General features: G+C 34.6%; 2 protein-coding genes across 3 annotated transcripts; both read right to left on the reverse strand.

The window, feature by feature from the left end:
- Positions 1–7906, reverse strand: mapk12a (mitogen-activated protein kinase 12a). The gene is made up of 12 exons (XM_051134701.1): positions 7644–7906; positions 5479–5608; positions 5317–5375; positions 5116–5227; positions 5011–5040; positions 4870–4917; positions 4675–4789; positions 4352–4423; positions 4143–4222; positions 3964–4042; positions 1933–2106; positions 1–694 (listed from the first exon to the last, which is right to left on the reverse strand). Exons 1-12 carry the CDS (start codon positions 7760–7762, stop codon positions 621–623), a joined length of 1092 nt encoding a protein of 363 aa, XP_050990658.1. The 5' UTR covers positions 7763–7906; the 3' UTR covers positions 1–620.
- Positions 7907–10457: 2551 nt separating this feature from the next.
- selenoo1 (selenoprotein O1) lies at positions 10458–16970 on the reverse strand. 2 transcript variants are annotated; one of them, XM_051135225.1, is made up of 9 exons: positions 16280–16970; positions 15447–15650; positions 14006–14183; positions 13361–13491; positions 12979–13256; positions 12710–12878; positions 11547–11732; positions 11207–11363; positions 10458–10969 (listed from the first exon to the last, which is right to left on the reverse strand). In XM_051135225.1, the coding sequence occupies exons 1-9, from the start codon at positions 16831–16833 to the stop codon at positions 10751–10753; spliced, it is 2076 nt and encodes a 691-aa protein (XP_050991182.1). In that variant the 5' UTR covers positions 16834–16970; the 3' UTR covers positions 10458–10750. The 2 variants fall into 2 exon arrangements, with proteins under 2 accessions (XP_050991182.1, XP_050991183.1); XM_051135226.1 differs by having other exon boundaries at positions 10676–10969.
- Between the last annotated feature and the right edge of the window lie 3308 nt (positions 16971–20278).

Raw genomic sequence — 20278 nt, forward strand, 5'->3', positions numbered from 1 at the left:
TTACCAATTGTCTTTTAATCATGTGACTTTTCTTCTGTAAAACTGAATAAAAAATATACAACAAAAATGTAATGTAATGAATTCAAAATATGCTTAATATACACCATTTTCTTTTGCATAAAAACATGATTTTTCTGGACTGTGCACAGGTTGGCAAACTTGGTTTTAAAAGATAAAAGTAATACTCTTGCAGATACTAGAATATTTGGCTGTAGTGTTTGGCAAAAACCTGAAAAGAGTTCTTTTTTTATTTCAGAGTTACATGTAAACCATGTAAAATATATGGATATTTATACAGCAGTATTTCAGTGAAATTATCTCCAGTGTAATTAAGTGTCAGCAACAATGCTGGCTAGTGACAGGTTTTGCTTGAAAAAATACTAATAATAAAAATATAAGGGTACTACAATCACATACTTGCAAAGATTTATACTCAAATCTTCAACTCAAATTGCAGAATGGTGCAGGTCAGTTGTGCCTAGTTCAACCGTGCAAACAATTAGCACACAACAGGCTAAAAAGCTAAAAATAAACAGTACACTCACAAAAATAGTTCAAAGTTTGTATATGACATGGTACAAAGAAAATGTGAAGCGTTGATGATGTAAAAATAAGCAATCTCAGAGGGCTGTCTCTTTAGATTCTCCCACCACTGGTGCTGGATGGAAGGTCAGAATTTCAGTGAAGGTGAGTTCTGGGGTCAAAGAGGAAATAGAAGGAACAGAAAAAGAAAATTGTTATTTCTTAACTCTCAAGAATAAACTATAGCACATATAAAAGTAAAATACTAACAAATTAAAGGAAAATTTACAGATAATAGACTCAACCCATTGTCATCAAAGATGTTCATGTCTTTCTTCAGTCGTAAAAGAAATGATGTTTTTTTGAAGAAAAACATTTCAGGAATTATCTCCATATAGTGGACTTCTATGGTGCCCGTGAGTTTGAACATCCAAAATGCAGTTTAAATGCAGCTTTAAAGGGCTCTAAACAATCCCAGCCAAGAAATAAGGGTCTTATCTATCGAAACGATTGGCCATTTTTTAAAATAAATAAATAAATAAATAAAAATGTATATACTTTTTAACCTCAAATGCTCATCTTGTCTAGCTCTGTGATGCACATGCTTACTCCGTACAGTCCCTTTAAAGACCTTTAGGGTAGGCCGAAAAACTTCAAAAACCTTTTTTTTTGTGAAGGGCGTTTGACCTTCTTTGCATGTTCACTTTGTAAACACTGGGTTGGTACTTCTGCAGCAATGTAGGACAATTTTAAAGTTGGAGGAGAAAATGAGATGGGAGTTTTTCGATATACCCTAACTGTACTGAACCAGAATGCACAGAGTTCACACAGAGCTAGACAAGACAAGCATTTGAGGTTAAAAAGTATAGAAATTGTAATTTTCGTAATGTTTAGAACCCTTTGAAGCAGGATTTAAACTGCATTTTGGAAGTTTAAACTCGCGGGCACCACAGAAGTCCATTATATGGAGTGATATCCTTAAATGTTTTCCCTCAAAAAACAATTTCTTTACGACTGAAGAAAGAAAGACACAAACATCTTGGATGACAAGGGAGTGAGTACATTATCTGTAAATGTTTGTTCTGGAAATGAGCTACTGCTTTTGTGTGTATAACTTGTCAATTATTGTGTTGTTTTTATCAGCTGTTTGAACTCATTCTGACGACACTCATTCACTGCATTGGATCTATTGATGAGCAAGTGATGTAATGCTAAATTTCTCCAAATCTGCTCTGAATAAGAAACAAACTCATCTACAACTTGGAAGCCCTGAGAGTGAGTAAACTCTCAGCAAATATTAATTTTGGAGTGAAGTATTTCTTGATTGCCTGTTTATATCATGAAACATGTTATAATTGGTTGCCAAATCCATTACACCATTGCAGTGGATTTAAAGTAATTTAAACCTACTTTTCCATTGCTCCACTGACTGCTCTGCCTCATCCAGTGAATGATCATACGGCGGGGCCTCTGTCTCCTCCTCTGGTTCACGAAACTCTGAGAAGAATGGAAGAGCCAGTCCCTCTGCTGCTGTTATTCTACTTTCAGGGTCCAGGAGCAGCATGCATTCTAACACATGAATTGCTGAGAAGGAAATCAACACAGAGTCAGTGACAAATGATTATGTGACTTTCAAACTTGTCTTCATCAAATGCATTTATGAAAGATGTACTTGGATCCAACAGTAGTTCATGCATTCCTTGGGAAACTTATGGAACTTATGAAAATCATGGGTTCAATTGACCTTCGCAAAGACCCGCCCCCTTCGTTACTGTTGCTATGTCCAACAACGTACACCACACGTCGTTATATATATACATTGCGGAGCAAAGACGACACTGACAACACACTGATAGACAAGATGGAGCAGGTTACTTTAGCTATGAAAGAAAGTCTCAGCTTTCAAATTTTGCCATTTTTTAATAAATTTAGACAATAAATACAGCTTTGTGGCTCTTTAATGTTTCATGACATAGCGCTGTAGCACCTCAGTTTAAGCAGCACATAAACCGATTATCTTTTCCAGGGTTGCCGGGTTTTCACAACAAAACCCATACAATTGCTACTCAAAACTAGCCCAGTTGCATTTCAAGGGGGTCTCCCGTAAAAAAAAAAATTGCGTTCCGAGGATTAAAATACACATTTTTTTTGTTGGGGCCCCCTTCGTAAATTTGCATTTCAGTGGCTAAGTATGACGTTATTGGGGTCGCTTCAACCTGCGGACATCAAAAACAATCCGTGGCAACTGTGGGAAAACCACAGACTTGGCAACACTGATCGCTTCCTCTTTACTAGTTATAGCATGAAATAAACATGAATGAACATCAAAAGTTATTGTTTTAACCACGGAAAGACCATTTTTCAAGCTCAAGTCCACCAACGTTAATCTACTCTCCTGTCTTATTTTGTTTGTCGGACAAAAATGGAAGATGCTGCTTTATGATTGGTCAGACTGCTTGTCAGTCAAAATCCTGCCCAGTGCATGAATGCATGAACTAATTAAATGTCTACCTTGAATGCAATAAAAGCTGATTATATAAAAGAACCTGCCAAATGCATAAATGTAAATGATGAGATTTTATGTACATCATCAAGATTTACTTTATACTTTAATACAATTTTTCCCCTTTTCCTTCACAAGTTCATTTAAAAAGGGTGGTTTGGGTGTTTTTTTAAAGAACAAATATGACTGCATGCATATTAAATGCAAAAAATGCATAAAAAGAATAAAACAATGAGCAAAAGCATTTTTAAAAATACGTTTACATGTAGTATTCAAAGCTATATGTCTACTACATAATATGTGACTCTGGACCACAAAACCAGTCATAAGTAACACAGGTGTATTTGTAGCAATAGCCAAAAATACATTGCATGGGTCAAAATTATCGATTTTTTATTTATGCCAAAAGTCATTAGGATATTATGTAAAGATCATGTTCCATGAAGATATTTTGTAAATTTTCTACCATAAATACATCAAAACTTAATTTTTTTTTTTAGTAATATGCTTTGCTAAGAATTTAATTTGGACAAATTTAAACGTGATTTTCTCAGTATTTAATTTATTTTTTTATTTGCAACCTCAGATTCCAGATTTTGTATAAATGTATAAATCTTAATTTAAATAAATTGACCCTTATGAGTGGTTTTGTGGTACATCACTGTAAAAAAAAAAAAAAGTAAGTGTTCGAGCTGCCTTAAAATTTTAAGTTTAGTCAACATGAAATGTTAAGTTGTACTACATGAAAACGTGGATATTTGAGTTGAGTAAACTTAATGAACACTTTTCAAGTTGAAACAAGTTTCTTTTTCTTTTCTTTTTTTTTTTTTTTTTTTTTTTTTTTTTTTTTACAGTGCAGTGTCACATATATTGTAACCCTAATTTGAAAAATACACACTCCCCTTTTTTGCATTGAGAAAAAGGGAAAACACTCTTACCTTGTGGGTTAACATTTGGTAACAATGTCCGAAGGTCTTTCTTTCTAAGTTTTGGTAATTTTGCTATGTAGTTTCTAGCCTAGAAAAAAAATACCATGGTTTAGATTTTCACATCTCATAATACATCTGGTGAGTGGTGTGCAAACTAGTCTTAGTATGAAAATGTTACTAAAACACACATCTTCAGACTGTAGTTTGGCTGTGAACTCTTTTGTGGGTGTCCCTGTAATCTTCATGATCTCCATCAGCTGATCCAGGTCTGGTGGAACATGGTCAAGGATTCGATATACTGGGGATGAGAATTTGGGAAGTAATCACCACATCAAAAACACAAACATTCTCCTAAACTTGAACATAAAAACCACAGCTTTCCTGCGAGGAAGGATACGGTCAGTTCCTTTGAAAAGTGGTTTTCCAAGCAGCATTTCTGCCATGATGCATCCGACTGACCAGATGTCCACTGAGGGGAAAATTTAATCAAACACAAACATGTCTCGTTTAAAAAGCAATTGTGCATTACCTCACTAATCAAGAATTTTCTATTGCCTTTATAAAATAGACTAACGCTGATCCTTATGTAATATTACATATGCTTTTAATCACAGTATGGATAGCATTTCACAAACAGATTAACCTGAGTTAAACAAAGAAAAAAATACATGCAACCAGTAATAAATATATAAAGTTTACTGCATGCAACATGAAACTAACCAGTCTGTGTGTAGTGCATCCAGCTAAGGATGACTTCAGGCGCTCTGTACCAACGTGTCACAACATAGCCCGTCATTTCGCTGTCTGCTTGCCGAGCTAAACCAAAATCCAGGATCTACAATATAAGACACAAGGCTTTATCTTGACAAGAGGCATACAGCATAATTATTCAAATACCACTTCACAGTGAAATACCTTAAGCTCACACTCTTCATTGATTGCCAGATTGCCTGGTTTGAGATCCTGCAGATATTAACAGATGAAGTCAGTGGTTTTGCAGTGAGAAATACATGTGTACATACTATATGTATTTAAGACTAAATCAATCTTACTCACCCTGTGAATGATTCCAGCAGCATGGATATACTGTAAACACATACGGATTTATGACAATACATTTGAGAGAGCAATTAAGTATTACTAAGAACTTACAATACTCACTTTGAGTCCTCTCAACATCTGGTAGACCAAATACTGAACCCTGTCCTCTGACAGTCTCTCCATTTTCATTAGTTTTCCTAGATCAGTACCCATGAAAGGCATGACCAAGTAACTGCAAAAGATGATGATCATGCATCCAAGAATTACTATACATCCAAAACAATCACAGTACAGCGTATACAGCATTTGTAGGATACTCACAAGTCATGGAATCTGTCTAGAGAAAGGTCTGCAGTAAAAACATCCAGGAGTCCAATAACCTGTAACGATCCAACCAGAGAAAGTGGTTGTTAAATACAGCACAGCATGCAAATCTGTTCATTTATAGGCCTCATTATGGAGTGTTAGTCTCTGGTTTCCTACATTATCATGCTTCATGTGTTTGAGCAGCCTGAGCTCCCGATAAGCTCTTTTGGCAAACAGGTCAGACTGGAAGGGACGATGGAGCTTCTTGATGGCCACCTTTGCCCCTGTCCTCCGGTCAAATGCATAGCTGAGGAGTAAATCACCAGTTGTAAATGCTACATGCATTTCAAACTAGTACTTAAATATACATTTTGCCAATGAATTACCTGGGATGTTTTAACAGCTATTGCGTAAACTGAAGCATTACCAATATTAATGTTTTCAATGCCTTAAAAAACTAGGAAGTAATCATTAAACAGTGACTAGCACCTTCTTATTATTTAAATACTAGTACTGATTCCAGTAGTGACTAGCAGAGCTGGGTACTAACTGATTACATGTAATCTGGATTACGTAATCAGATTCCAAAAATGAAGTACTTGTAATTAGATTAAATTACGTTTTAAAGTACTCGGAATCAGACTACAGTTACTTTTTTTTTCATTTTCTAGATAGGACAGTGAAGATATGACAGGAAGTGAATGGGAGAGAGAGAGGGGAGCAGGATCAGGAAAGATCCACGAGGCGGAATTCGAACTCGGGACACCCTAGGTGCAATTGCGCCATATGTCAGTGCTCTGCCCACAAGGCAATCAGCGCTGACAGACTACAGTTACTTTTTAATTATTACATGATTACGTATTGTTCACACTATAGCAATAATTTATTCATAATGTATTCATTCTCCTTTGTTAATTCTTCTTATTCATATTTTACATTTGAAGGACCTCTGAGAGTTTAAAAGAAATACTGTAAAAATCAAGTATCACATTTACACATTGTTCACAGTTTTCTGATGTTGCTTAATGGCCACATGACATGCAGATAAACAAATAAAATGTTTTTTTTTTTTTTTTTTTTTTTTTTTTTGTAAGTGTTATTTTAAAATTATTTTAATTTTCTAATCTAATGATTTTTATTAAATTCACATACCCCCTGCAATTCCTTTACAAACCTTGATGTAATGTAATGTTTAACGCACAATATTTTATTTTTTGGTTTGCATTTTTATATCAATATGGTACACGATTTTCCTATTTAAATCAATGTCATAAACAAGTTAGGTCTACAGATCTAAAAGTAATCAAAAAGTAGTCTGATTACATTAACTGCAATATGCAATGTAATGGATTACATTAATAACTACAGTTTTTGTCAGGTAATTTGGAATCAGTAACGGACTACAATTTGTAAGTAACTTACCCAGTTCTGGTCACTAGTGTCTATTCAACCAATCCCTCAAGTTAAAACTAGTGTCTACAACAACTAGAATAGATACTAGAAACTGTAATAGGTATGAGCAACTAGAGAACATACTACAGCATTCAAAAATTAATAGTTGATACCTGAAGAGATTCCACAGAATCTAATAGCAAAAAAACTTGTTACCAGTAAAATTGAAATTACTTGGCAATAACTATTGGCGTAGTGACTAGTAGGAAATAAATAAATACTACTATGTACACACATTTCAAGCTAGTGTGCATGAATACAGTAGAACTTACAGCAAAAGAAGCTTGCCATCTCAAAAGAAACTCCTATGCTCAATATATATACCTATTTCTGTTTTTCTTAGGTGATATATTTTAATTATATGAAGAATTGGTCTGAGGACGATGTTTTAGGGATAGTAAATGGTTTTATTTACTATATTGTGGGACGTCTCAATAGTGGGATATTCCTCGGGGCCTTTTAAAGCAAGTATGAAAACGTAAGGACATGCAATAAACCATCATCACCTGACCACAGGCAGTATTCGTCAACAGCTGCCATCTTACAATTATGAACTTCATAGTAAAGCAAAGAGCTGTACGCAACGTAGCTTTGCAGGCACTTGAATTTCTCATTAGGAACTCTCATTTTCTCTCTTTGCTTTTCTTGAATATCTCTTTAAAGACGCAGTGAAAAAACAAAAACACATACTACTGAATTTCTATTAAGCTACTTTTGGACATCTTAATCATGAAGTAATCTTTTACTTGTGCTTGACTGCCTCCGTCCACATCATTTGTTTTGAATAGACGCCGGATACGTGGATCTGCTACGGTGACAATGCATTACGTCTGTTTACAATGTAAAGCACGATTCTTTCCAGGAAGTACAGAAAATTAGAGCACACTCACCATACTGTACCATATGCCCCTGTCCCCACCTGTTTCAGATCTCGGTATCTCTCCGGAACCTCCCAAATGGTTTTATTCACCTCCTGGCGATAATAGCCAGGTCTTGATCGGACTGACATATTGGTGAATACCACTTTAAATGTGCCACCTCGAGTCCCACGGCTGAGATTTCCAGGTTTACCTGAACACTGATAATAGAGATCTACCTGTGCGCGTTCATAGACCGTGCGTGCTCGCGTAACCGCTCCCTCTCCGGCTTGGCCGTAAGTATGGCAAGCCGTATTAACATAAAGCTACTGAGCAATTCTAAGTAAGACCCGTTTTGTTGCTAATATTTGAAAAATATATTAGCTATTAATCAGATGAGGACCAGTATGCTTTCCATTGTCACTAATAAGTAACTATTCTAACTATGTATCTATGATTCAAGTAGAGACTAGCATTCAGTCTATCCTAGAAACTTGGAATAGATGCTAGTAATTGTTCAAATAGTTAGTAATTATTACAATTACAAGTAAAACTGGAATAGGTATGAGCAACAAATGGAAAATATACTATGAATAATATTCACAGTATGTTCACACAACAACGATTGTACTAAAAATGCAAGTTTTCCTCTGCTTCTTTTTTTTTGAAAAGTTTTGCATACAGACAGCAATGTTGTCAGTATGATTTACCTTTACACAGCTCCACAAAAACAACTAAAAATGGTGTAATTTGCATGCCAAGTCAGTAGTTGGTAATGTCACTTTGTAAAGAAACACTATGTGCTTTAGCACATTTGGACATAGACTGAATGTAGCTGACAAAGGTTTGCATTTTTGGCCTCCAAAACACCACTGTCGTGTAAATGAATGGCCAAAATGTAAAACATTTTCCATATTTAGTTGAAAACGCTGTCGTGTAATCACCCTCTCAAAATTGAACTGATATCTAAACACAGATTCCAATAGAATTCAATGCCAATTAAATTTGTTCAAGTGAAAATGACACAATTACTTGTCACTATTGGGTTACTGACTAGCAGTGAAGTAATTATTACTATTATGTAATGAATATGTAATACTAGATTCTAGATGCTAAGAGAATAAGGGCCAGATTTACTAACAGCTTGCGCCAGCGCAAACCATTTTTTGGCATTAAAATTGTACTGTCAGGATTTACTAAAGATGTGCAATAAAGAACGGAGGACGTGGCTGAAGCTTGGTGCTGACCCGACTGTCATAGTAACAACAGCCAATCACATTACTTTTCTGGTGTTGCATTAACGCGATTGGCTAGCGTCTGCACTAGTATATTTGCATAAGGTTTATATGATTGGCTAAGGCCTGTAATGTCGCTTGAAAAGTTTTCAACTTCTGCCGCAAGTAACCCCAGTGACGCAAGCAACCCCAGTGACGCAACGCAACAGACTTCAGCAATGCTTGATGTCACCCTAATCAAAGTAAACGAGAGGCGTTGACGCTGACGCCCCCTGTGAATGCATCGTAACGTTTGTGCTTGTCAAAAACAAGCGTTTTTGCTTATTCATTCCATTATTTAATGCCAAGAAAAAGCGCATTTACGCTGGTAGATGGTAGTTTGCGCTGGTCATTATGGAAATGATCTGGCTGTGTCTATGTTCCTTAATGTGCGCACTGTTAGTAAATCACACACAGAATTTTCCCATCGACACTTTTATGGAATTGCACTCTAACGCCAATTTGCCACATTTAGTAAATCTGGCCCTAGGTATAATGTTCACATTAAAGTTAGCAGAAAAACTGAAAATGTTTTCTACTCATTAAATGACTTATTAGTGATTAAACAATTATTAGTGGCATTAAACATACTAGTTAGTTTAATGCAATAAACGTAAAAACAGCTTTCCATACACGAATTGCGTCACTGAGACAAAAAATCCAAGAACATGTTTGTCCTTCAGTCAATGTGACAACTGCTGCATGTTTTTTCTTCCACAGCCTTGAAAACATTAATACTAGGGCTTTGGGAGTCCCTTGGATTTTGGTCTTTCACAATATAAACAAAGAAGAAGAGTGCTCATTTTCCCTGTTAGATGCATTAGATTACATGGAGATTTTTGTGTCTGCAAGTACTTGAAAGCTGCTCTAATATTTTTAGGTGCACATCTGAACCTGTGATAACATGTTACCTACATACTGGGCCCCAGGCACAGACATTCCTCCCTAAACGAAAACAATGGAAGCCGCTTCCACACACACTCTCACTGAAAAGGTCCCAAATGTCTTTTACAAATACAAAACATCATCCTCACAGAAATAATCCTGGTTTACAAAATTAGAACACGGACATGCTATTTGTTATGTTTATTAAATTAGTATTTTATCTTAGAAATATTGCATATTCATCAGGGACGTTCATAAAAATGATAAATAATGTTTGAGAATTTCACCACAGTTGTTGAAACTATGCTGAAAGACATTATTTCTGTTAATTATGGCATTTCAGGAATGGACACAAAGCATATGAAAATACAGTACTTGCTCTGTTGGCTCCAAAATTAAAATGTAAAATGGTTTATGCAATGATTTTCCAATTACACTTTAAAAATGAACTAGGTGAAGCTGTATGGTAAGCAAACTTAAAAGTTCTTAACTGAAAATAAGACACTTTTAGTCAGGTTACTATTTACAAGTAAATGTAGTTGCGGAATAATTGACTACTGACTATTTCAGCTACGCATGGATAGTGTGTTACATCAGCACTACATACTTGTATAAATACATGATTTTAAATAAGACCCTTTAAGAAAATGATTACATTTTTTGTGCGTTTAAACTCTAGAGCTTGGTTGGTCAACAGCTTGTGCGTTTTATTTTAAAGTCACAGTCATTTTATAAAGGCATAACTTCTATCTTTCAGACTGAGACCTGTCATGGTTAGACTGCTGGTCTAAGTCATCATTTGCAACCAGTCAAATATACAGCAATAAACGTGCTGGATTTTCATTTAGCCCCTACGCGTTATCTCACTGCATGTTTTTAACTGGTGGACAGGAGTTTAATACCTCATTTAATATCTTCATTGACACCTGACCAGCTTCTGCAGGATTATTCTGCTTAAATGAGCAGGTTGTCATGAAGGTTTTATGATGATCAGGTGACACAGATCTCATTGGCCCATATGGGGGGCTTGCTGTCATATGGGACAAGCACTCGAGCCTCTGCTCCTGAAGTATTTCCTTCTTCTCCGGTCTCATCTCTTTCTCCTGAATCTGCCACTCCTCCTCTTCCCACCCAGCCTGGCTTTTCAAGACCTTCCTGCACAGAGAACGGCTTTTCCAACACTTTCAGAACTCTCTGGACCTAATGGGTTTGAGAAGACAAAGACTAAAATGCAAATTTGTTCAATAAAAACATCACAACTATTCAAAAGTTTGGGTCTGTGAAGTTAAAAATAAAAAATAACAGCATTACATTTTTTTAACAATTAATTGAATGTGTCCTTGCTGAATAGAAGTATTAATTTTATTTTAAAAATCATACCGTCCCCAAACTTTTGAACGATATTAGTAACTAAAACAAAGCTAGTAAGAGCCCCACCTCTGAGAAGTCACCATTTTCAGCTGCCTCTATTGCATTCTGGGCAATATAGTTTCTGAGTACCACATACGGGTTGTTGTTGTTCATCACACGTACTCTCTCCCTCTGCATATCTTCCACATCAACTCCTGACTCACATTCACGAGCAAGCCGCTGCCTTCAGAATTGGATAGACAATATAAAAGCACATTGAAAAAATTCACACAGATCTTAAATTACTAAAACTTCTTTCTCTCTAGGTCTGTTTGGTTTCAAATAACAATGTTTTGCAATGCATTTTTACCTGGCAACAGGAAATTAGTGTGTCAGATCAAAAGAATTTGATGTTTCCTTTCTCTACCTGTATTTTTGGATCCAGCAGGACCAGTCTTCAATCTGTTTGGCTCTTAGTTGTTCTGCAGTGGTGTCCATCAGCTCCTTCAATCTTGAGAGCCTGTCCAGCTGACGGGCGACTGTCTTCCTGTCCGAAATCATCTGGAAAAGTGCAGGGTTACTCTGAGCCATGGACAGCAGCATTGCAAGTTCGCTATATTGAAGGAAAGAAAACATCACTGAACAGAAGTATGCAAATAAAGATATATAAGAACTTCCTTTTAATTTTAACCAATACTATTTATAGGCACTTCAGTGTTATTCATATGCTATTATAGCATTTAATTCAATTTTAAAATCCACTTTTATTTTTTCAGTCTTTATTTTAATTTTAGTTTAAGTTTTTATGTGATGTGCTTTTGTCAATTAGTGGTTTAGTTTTTATTATATTTTTAATTTTTTTTTAATATTATTATTGATACTTTCAAATTATTATTCTATTTTTCCCATTTAGTTAAGGACACATTTCTAATTAAAAAAAAAAAGTTAAATATGTAATATTTAATATTTTATTTTTCAGCTTTATTTCAATGAACAAATACTTTAAAATAAAATGTAATACTGATTGTTAACAATAACAACACTTTTAAAAAAAAATTTTAAGAGCTAAAGGAAATAGTTCAGCTGTTTTTACTAAATAGTAAACTAAGCACAACTTTGATCATTATACACCATTAACACACTATATATGGTAAACATATACACTACTATTCAAAGGGGTTTGGAGTCAGTTATTTTTATTTAAACAAAATTAATATTTTTTTTTAGCAAGGATCCATTAAACCAATCAAAAATGACAGTAAAGATCTCCACAAAAAATTAAACACTGATATTAATAATAAATGGTTTCTTGAGCACCAAATCAACACATTACAATAATTTCTAAATGGTCGTGCGACACTGAAGACTGGAGTAACGATGCTAACAATTCAGCTTTGCCATCACAGAAATAAATTACATTTTAAAACACCATAAAATACTTTTACATTGTAATATGCTTTAAAATATAACTGCTTTTCTGTATTTTTAATCAAGTAAATACAGCCTCATGAATGCATTAGCGACCTGTTTTAAAAATATTCACGAACTTCTGAATGGTAGTATACATGAGAATATACACTGAGATGTTACCGTGGATCCATGGTGGGTCTGTTTGCAGCTTTGAGCTCCTCTAGAGAGGCACACTGCTGCAGGAGAAGCTCTGCAGCTTGTTTTATGGCCTCACTTTCATCTTCCCCCTCCTGCTGTGTTGGGCAGGAAATCTGACTCAAGCTGCGGAAAGTGTTGGTGAAATCCGCACCTAAGAGGATGGAAAGGTAGAGAGAAATCAGAGGTATAATCATCTACCATCAAAGAGAATAAGCATCATAAGCAAGATGATTGTTACAGTATCTTCATACCTGTATTATGCATGGTCTGCATAAATTCTGTGATGAGCATCTCATCCTCTGGTTCCTCCATCCTCAGCAGACCCAGTTTCTTCCTCATGTTGCTCAGATAGTAGCCATTGTAGAGAGGCAGGTACTCATCCAGCACCTGTTCGGCCCGGTCTGGAGGTAGATCAGGCACCAGGGCTTCAGCGAGACGAGCTAAATTCCAGCGGCAGATGGCTGGCTGGGCTTGGTATGAATACCGGCCTGAAGTATCGGAAGCATTACAGATGAAATCTGGGTCAAAACTAGAAAGAAAAAACAAGGAAATGAGTGTTCATGAATGATTGTTCAATAATACAAATGACTGCTAAACAGTCAGAAGAACATTTGAGTTAATTACAGACTTTACCGGTCCATGAAGCCAAAAGGGCCATAATCCAAAGTCACACCCAGGATGCTCATGTTATCAGTATTAAGGACTCCATGACAGAAACCCACACACTGCCACTGAGCCACCAGCCTCGCTGTTCGTAAAGTCACCTAGTAATAAAAATGCATGTTTAAGTGCATATAGAAAATCACAACAAATATGCAAATTTATATCTGATACTGAGTTATTTATATAAAATATTACTAATCTAAAAAGTAGTCAGAACAAGGACAAACACAAAACTACCGTTAAATATATAAATATTTAAGTAGAAAACAGAATAAGAATAAAAATGAAATATTGTTTTAGTATTTACCTTCATTTGTAAGTCACAAATAAATTTAACATTTAAAATAGTTCTATTTAAAAAATATATATATATTTATACTAGCTAATTTAATCACTACTCAGCACTAACATGCTCTAATATAGTCTCAGTGGATAAAGAGCTAAATCTGATGATGGTAGCCTGCCAAAGTTACTCAGGTAAAGAAGGTCATTGAGGATTAAGAACAACAAACTGCAGGAACTAAAAATAAAAGAAAATGGTCTGGTGTTTCAATGGATCAATACCATTACCGCAGCACTGATATTATTAAAAGCGATGAATAGATCTCAGTCTACCTCTCTGAAGAAAGCAGTATTCCTCTCAGTGCGGTCTGAGTGATTCTGATGGATCTCTGGGTAGAAGGTCTCAATGACGTAATCCAGCATCTGGGTTCTGATCTCATCACGGCCGTAGCTGGGACCTTGACGGCCAGTGAACTCGTCAGCTCGCTTGAAGATCTCAAATGATCCAAACCTACAACAAGAATCAGGTCAACATGCTGTATTAACATCTACAACAATGTCAGCTAGACCTAACAGACCTTTACAAGTGACATAAAATAAAATAAAATTAGATACTATAGACATAAAAACTGAAGTTCTGCAGATCAAGTAGGTCAAAAGAGATAGTTGAGGTAGTTGAGTGATAGTTTGTCATTATTGTTAGCTAAAACTATTTTTTAAAATCAAATATTTAGTTAAAGTACTAAAATTACTAAAATTAAAACAAAATTACAGCTAAATACACTACCAGTCAAAAGTTTTTGGACAGTAGGATTTTTAATGTTTTTGAAACAAGTCTCTTCTGTTCACCAAGCCTGCATTTATTTGATCCAAAGTACAGCAAAAACAGTACAATTTAGAAATATTTTTACTATTTAAAATAACTGTTTTCTATTTGAATATATTTTAAAATGTAATATTTTCCTGTGATCAAAGCTGAATTTTTAGCATCATTACTCCATGTGATCCTTTAGAAATCATTCTAATATTCTGATTGGCTGATCAAAAAACATTTATTATTATAATTATGTTGAAAACAGCTGATTAGAATTTTTCAGGTTTCTTTGATGAATAGAAAGTTTGGAAATAAAAATATTTTGTAACATTATAAATGTCATAGTTGTTGATCAATTTAAAGCAACCTTGCTAAATAAAAGTATTAATTTCAAGTTTTTTTCCAAAGAACTTTTTTCAAAAATACTGACTCCAAGCATTTCTTGAACAGCAATGCAACATATTTGAATGATTTCTGAAGGATCATGTGACACTGAAGACTGGAGCAATGATGCTAAAAATGTAGATTTGATCACAGAAATAAATTACATTTTAAAATATATTCAAATAGAAAGCAGTCATTTTAAATAGTAAAAATATTTCACTGTATTACTGCTTTTGCTGTATTTTGGATCAAATAAATATAGGCTTGGTGAGAGAATGTTTTTTCTTTAAAAAAACATTAAAATCGTACTGTACAAAAACTTCTGACTGGTAGTGTATAAATATAGGAAATAAGAAATAAGAAAATAAGAAAAATAATGAAAATGACAAATGCACATAAAATTACTGAAACATTACTGAAACCTAAAAATACAAAATAAATAAATAAAATACATAACTAAATAAAAAACAATATTATAAATACATAATATAGTATATAAATAATACTAAACTAACACACACTTTAGGAAAGTACTTAAAAAAGCATTTAGGAACAAAATAAACAACTTAACATTACCTAATAAAGCTGGGAGCAATGCGCAAGACCACAGAGCATCTTTCCATGCGTGGATTGCCATCGTAGTAGATATCCCTCATAACTCGCGAATCTGACATCACTACCGATCCAGCTCTCGTGGTCGGGATTCCCAAGGCAAAAACCGCCTCGCTGCACAGGAACTCACGTATGCTGGAGCGCAAAACCTTTCGCCCATCTGCCTGTCTAAAAAAACACAAGATTGCACAAAAATCTTATGGAAAGAAAAAAAAAAAAAAATATATTTTGTTCCTGTCCTGCTCCATTTATACTATGCAAGGTATAAGATAAGACCATTTATACATGGGATCTTCAGAATGATCATTTAAAATATGACACAAAACCAGTTTTAAGCAGCATGGGTATATTTGTAGCAATAGCCAAAAATACATCGTATGGGTTAAAATGACCGATTATTCTTTTATGCCAAAAATTATTAGGATATTAAGTTAAAATCATGTCCCATGAAGATATTTTGTAAATTTCCCACTGTAAATTTACCAAAACTTAATTTTTGATTAGTAACATGCTTTGCAAAGAACATCATTTGGACAACTTTGAAGGCGATTCTCTCAATATTTTGAATTTTATGCACCCTCAGATAATAGATTTTCTTTCTAGATAGTTGTATCTCAGGCAAATATTGTCCTATCCTAACAAACCACAGATAATGAAAAGCTAAAATTTACCCTTATGACTTATTTAATGGTCCAGGGTCACACATGTGAACAGCCAATGAGAATATCACAACATGATGTGGCAATATCTACGTAAAATGTTGATAAAGCATCAGTGATAATGCAGCAGCAGCCTACCTAGAGTATGGTGTCAGTCCAGCACCCTTCACCTGGATCTCCCAGCGTCCAGTGGGATTCTCATGCAGCAACTCAGGGCTCTGATCCACTGGTGCTTTCACTTCTCCCAGATAACATGCTGCTCCATCCCCAAGCTGTCCTGCAAACTGTCCAAACTGGTGCCCGCAGTAGCAATGGGCAGCAGGCTCTGACCCAGGCATCACTTTAGACCCACTGAGATACTCTGGACCCAGTGGATCCTTCAAAACCTCTTCAGCATCAAGACCCAGCAGTCCTACAGCTGGCCCTGAAACTGCCACAAACTTTGGGTTCTTCAGAGAGGTGGGTTGTACCCTAGAGAAGCAGGCCCCTTTGACCTGTCGGACCCCTGGTTCGGTGGACGGGTCCAGTGGAAGTTTTTTAAGAGCAACATTGTCAAACTCCAGTCGTTCGAGGCAAGAAAGACTCGTGCTTAATCCCATGTCGTCCATCCCCGCATGTGATATCGATCTACGTAAAATAACACCGGGACATGAGCTATAAAGCCGCGCTAAACGCGCTCCAGCAGAAGCCATTCACATCGTACTCATATCTAACAAAGCTTGTTAAGAAGACTTGGGGAAAGTGACAGTCATCCTTACGTAACTACGAAGAGAACCAATCTGTTTTCATATGTCCACGGAAATCTGGTCCGTCGTTGTTTTTGTTCCCCCTAGAAACAAACACCGAGGATTCGAACAGACTTCAAAGAATAGTTCACCCATTTACTCAGTCCCCATTTACTTTCATTGAAAAGTAAATATATATAGCATTTTGCTTTGAATATATTCACAATATATGGCCATGAAAATAAATACAAACTAAAAGCCCAATTAGAACATGTATGAAACAAATTACTGGCGATGTATAAGTGTGAAATGTTATCATATGAATTGGGGAGTGTAATCTCATTGCTGTTTTAATTTTTACTAATGTTTGTTCATGTAATGCAGGAATTCCCAAACGTTTTTTCAGACAAACCCCTTTGACAAAACATTTCCTTGGTTGCACTGATATGCAGACAAACAAGTAAAATATTTGTTTTTAGTGTTCAAATCTTATTTTTTTTTTTTTTTTTTTTTTTTTTTATTTGTAATGTAATGTTTAATGGATTTTGATATCACAAAATTGGATCATAATTTCTTTCTCTTTACTTTTTTATGTCAATTATTGGTCGGTTTAAAACAAGTTTGACAAAAAGTAATCTAAAAAGTAGTCAGGTAGCATTTTATCAACTCACAAATCCACTACAATTCTTACATTAAGCCAAAACTGGGTAACCCTTGTTGTGTAATGTAATGTTTAATGGATTTTGATATCACAAATTAGATTATAATTTTTTTCTCTTTGCTTTTTTATGTCAATTATTGGTCAGTTTAAAACAAGTTTGACAAAAAGTAATCTAAAAAGTAGTCAGGTTGTTTTTTTCAACTCAAAAACCCACCACAGTTCTTATATTAAGCCAAAACTGGGTAACCCTTGTTGTGTAATGTAATGTTTAATGGATTTTGATATCACAAATTAGATTATAATTTTTTTTATCTTTGCTTTTTTATGTCAATTATTGGTCAGTTTAAAACAAGTTTGACAAAAAGTAATCTAAAAAGTAGTCAGGTTGGTTTTTTCAACTCACAAACCCACCACAGTTCTTACATTAAGCCAAAACTGGGTAACCCTTGTTGTGTAATATAATGTTTAATGGATTTTGATATCACAGATCAGATTATAATTTCTTTCTCTTTGCTTTTTATGTCAATATCGGTCTGTTTAAAACAAGTTTGACAAAAAGTAATCTAAAAAGTAGTCAGGTTGGTTTTTTCAACTCAAAAACCCACCACAGTTCTTACATTAAGCCAAAACTGGGTAACCCTTGTCTAATACAGTGTTTGATGGATTTTGATATCAAAAAGTGTATTATAATTTTTTCTCTTTTTTTTATGTCAATATGCTATCTTTAATTGTAAGTATAAAACAAGTTAGACAAAAAGTAATCTAAAAAGTAGTCAGGTGGCTTTTTATCAACTCACAAATCCACTACAATTCTTACATTAAGCCTAAACTGGGTAACCCCCTGTGTAATGTAATATAATGTTTAATGAACTTTAATGAGTGTTAAAATAAAAAATGGATTATAATGTATTTCTCTTTGCTTTTTAAGCCAATATGGTACCTTTAATGGTAAGTATAATGCAAATTAGACAAAAAGTAATCTAAAAAGTGGTCAGGTGGTTTTTTACAAACTAATAAACCCACTACAATTCTTACATTAAGCCTAAACTGGGTAACCCTAATGTTTAATGGATTTTGATATCACAAAGTGGATTATAATTTCTTTCTCTTTGCTTTTTATGTCAGATATCAAAAATGAAATTACATTGGATTACATTACGAACTAGTTTTCAGTTTTATTTTTCAGTTTTTTTCTGTAGTTGTCAACTGACTACAATTTGTAATATATATATATATATATTTATATATATAGCTAGACAGATGTAAAACATTATATAATTACATAAAGTACTTACTGTACAAACTTTAAAGGCTTTAAAGGAGTGGAAGATAGACAAATATTGAAAAATTGTTTAAGATTTTAAGATGTATGAGATATTTTGAGCATTAACTATTTGGCTTCTTGTAAAAGGAGGACAAAAAATGATAGCACTAACAAAAGAAGTGGGACCATTTATTCCCCTTTTCCACAGTTAACAATGGTTACCAAAAAATGAAACTGGAGGAGTAAAGCTGAAGGATGTACAAATGCATCAAATATACCTTTGTCATTTTCACCCAACAAGTGCAGCAGATCTAGATGATCAAGAAGTAAAACTGCATAAAATTGACAGGAAGACAAGAGTTTTAGTTTTCAGGAAGACTGACATTCAAAACAAATGTAAGAGTATAGGAGAACTACACTACTGGGTCATTAGATCAGTAGATTTTTTTTTAATACATTGTATTAAATCAATAGTTAGTCAACCTGTTTAATTATTTTGCAACCACCTTGCACCATATGTATGATAAAAATTAAATGCTGGGACTGCTATACAAAGAGAAATACTCATTAAGCACCATGGCACTGACAAATATCTCAGAATGCTAATGTATCTTTAAAATCATTACAATATGTTGTAAAAACCCCAATTAAATAATCCCAACAAGATATCTACACAATAAATCATGCAGATATATCCATACAGACATTTCCTTCTCCAGCAGACCTTTAAATGCACATGGCATGCATGCATTTTTATTTGATCCCCACTGTAGTTCAAAACAAGGGCAATTTCCATTCACTAAACATTTAAAAAACACCAAGGCATTAGCATTCCCCACCACACTCAAGTGTTATGTGCTTCAAATGTGACTTAGACCACATTAAAAAAATTGATTTTCAATTACCCTATAAGACACAGTTGTAAAAAGCTACATGGAAAAACAAAGATGTGAAGCAGCAGTTCCAGTAGTATAAGGCTTTAAGCACACAAACAACAGAAACACTCCCACCTTTACTCCACCCATCCATATAAAGCATGATTTCTAAACTGTAGCCTGATGGCCCATGCTAGATGGCTCTTCTGTCACTGTTACTTCACTTACTCTTGGTTTCTTGGCATTTGGTTTTTCTACACTTGCAGTTTCAAGTCATTTTGGTGGTCTCATGTGATCAAGTTAATGAATAAATATAGAAAAGTTCACATTTCATTCTGCCTGCATTAGGTTTGTTTCCAATTTAGTGAAATCAAACATTAGGCAACTCATCTTCTATGAACAAGCGAAAGACATAAATTAAAATACTTACATTTGGAAACTGTTTTTCTTGGAGAAAAAAAAAAAAAAAAAAGTGATTCTCATCCTACTACAAAATATTGCATAAACACCATGCAGCTTGTCTAATTAATTGCATAATTCACTAATCTCTAGAGACTTTCCATTAGCATGAACCAATTATGAAACTGTGTGAGTGAAACAGAGGAGTCCAGA

This window comes from Labeo rohita, chromosome 18 (genome assembly GCF_022985175.1).
Source record: "Labeo rohita strain BAU-BD-2019 chromosome 18, IGBB_LRoh.1.0, whole genome shotgun sequence".
In the NCBI taxonomy this organism is placed as follows: domain Eukaryota; kingdom Metazoa; phylum Chordata; class Actinopteri; order Cypriniformes; family Cyprinidae; genus Labeo; species Labeo rohita.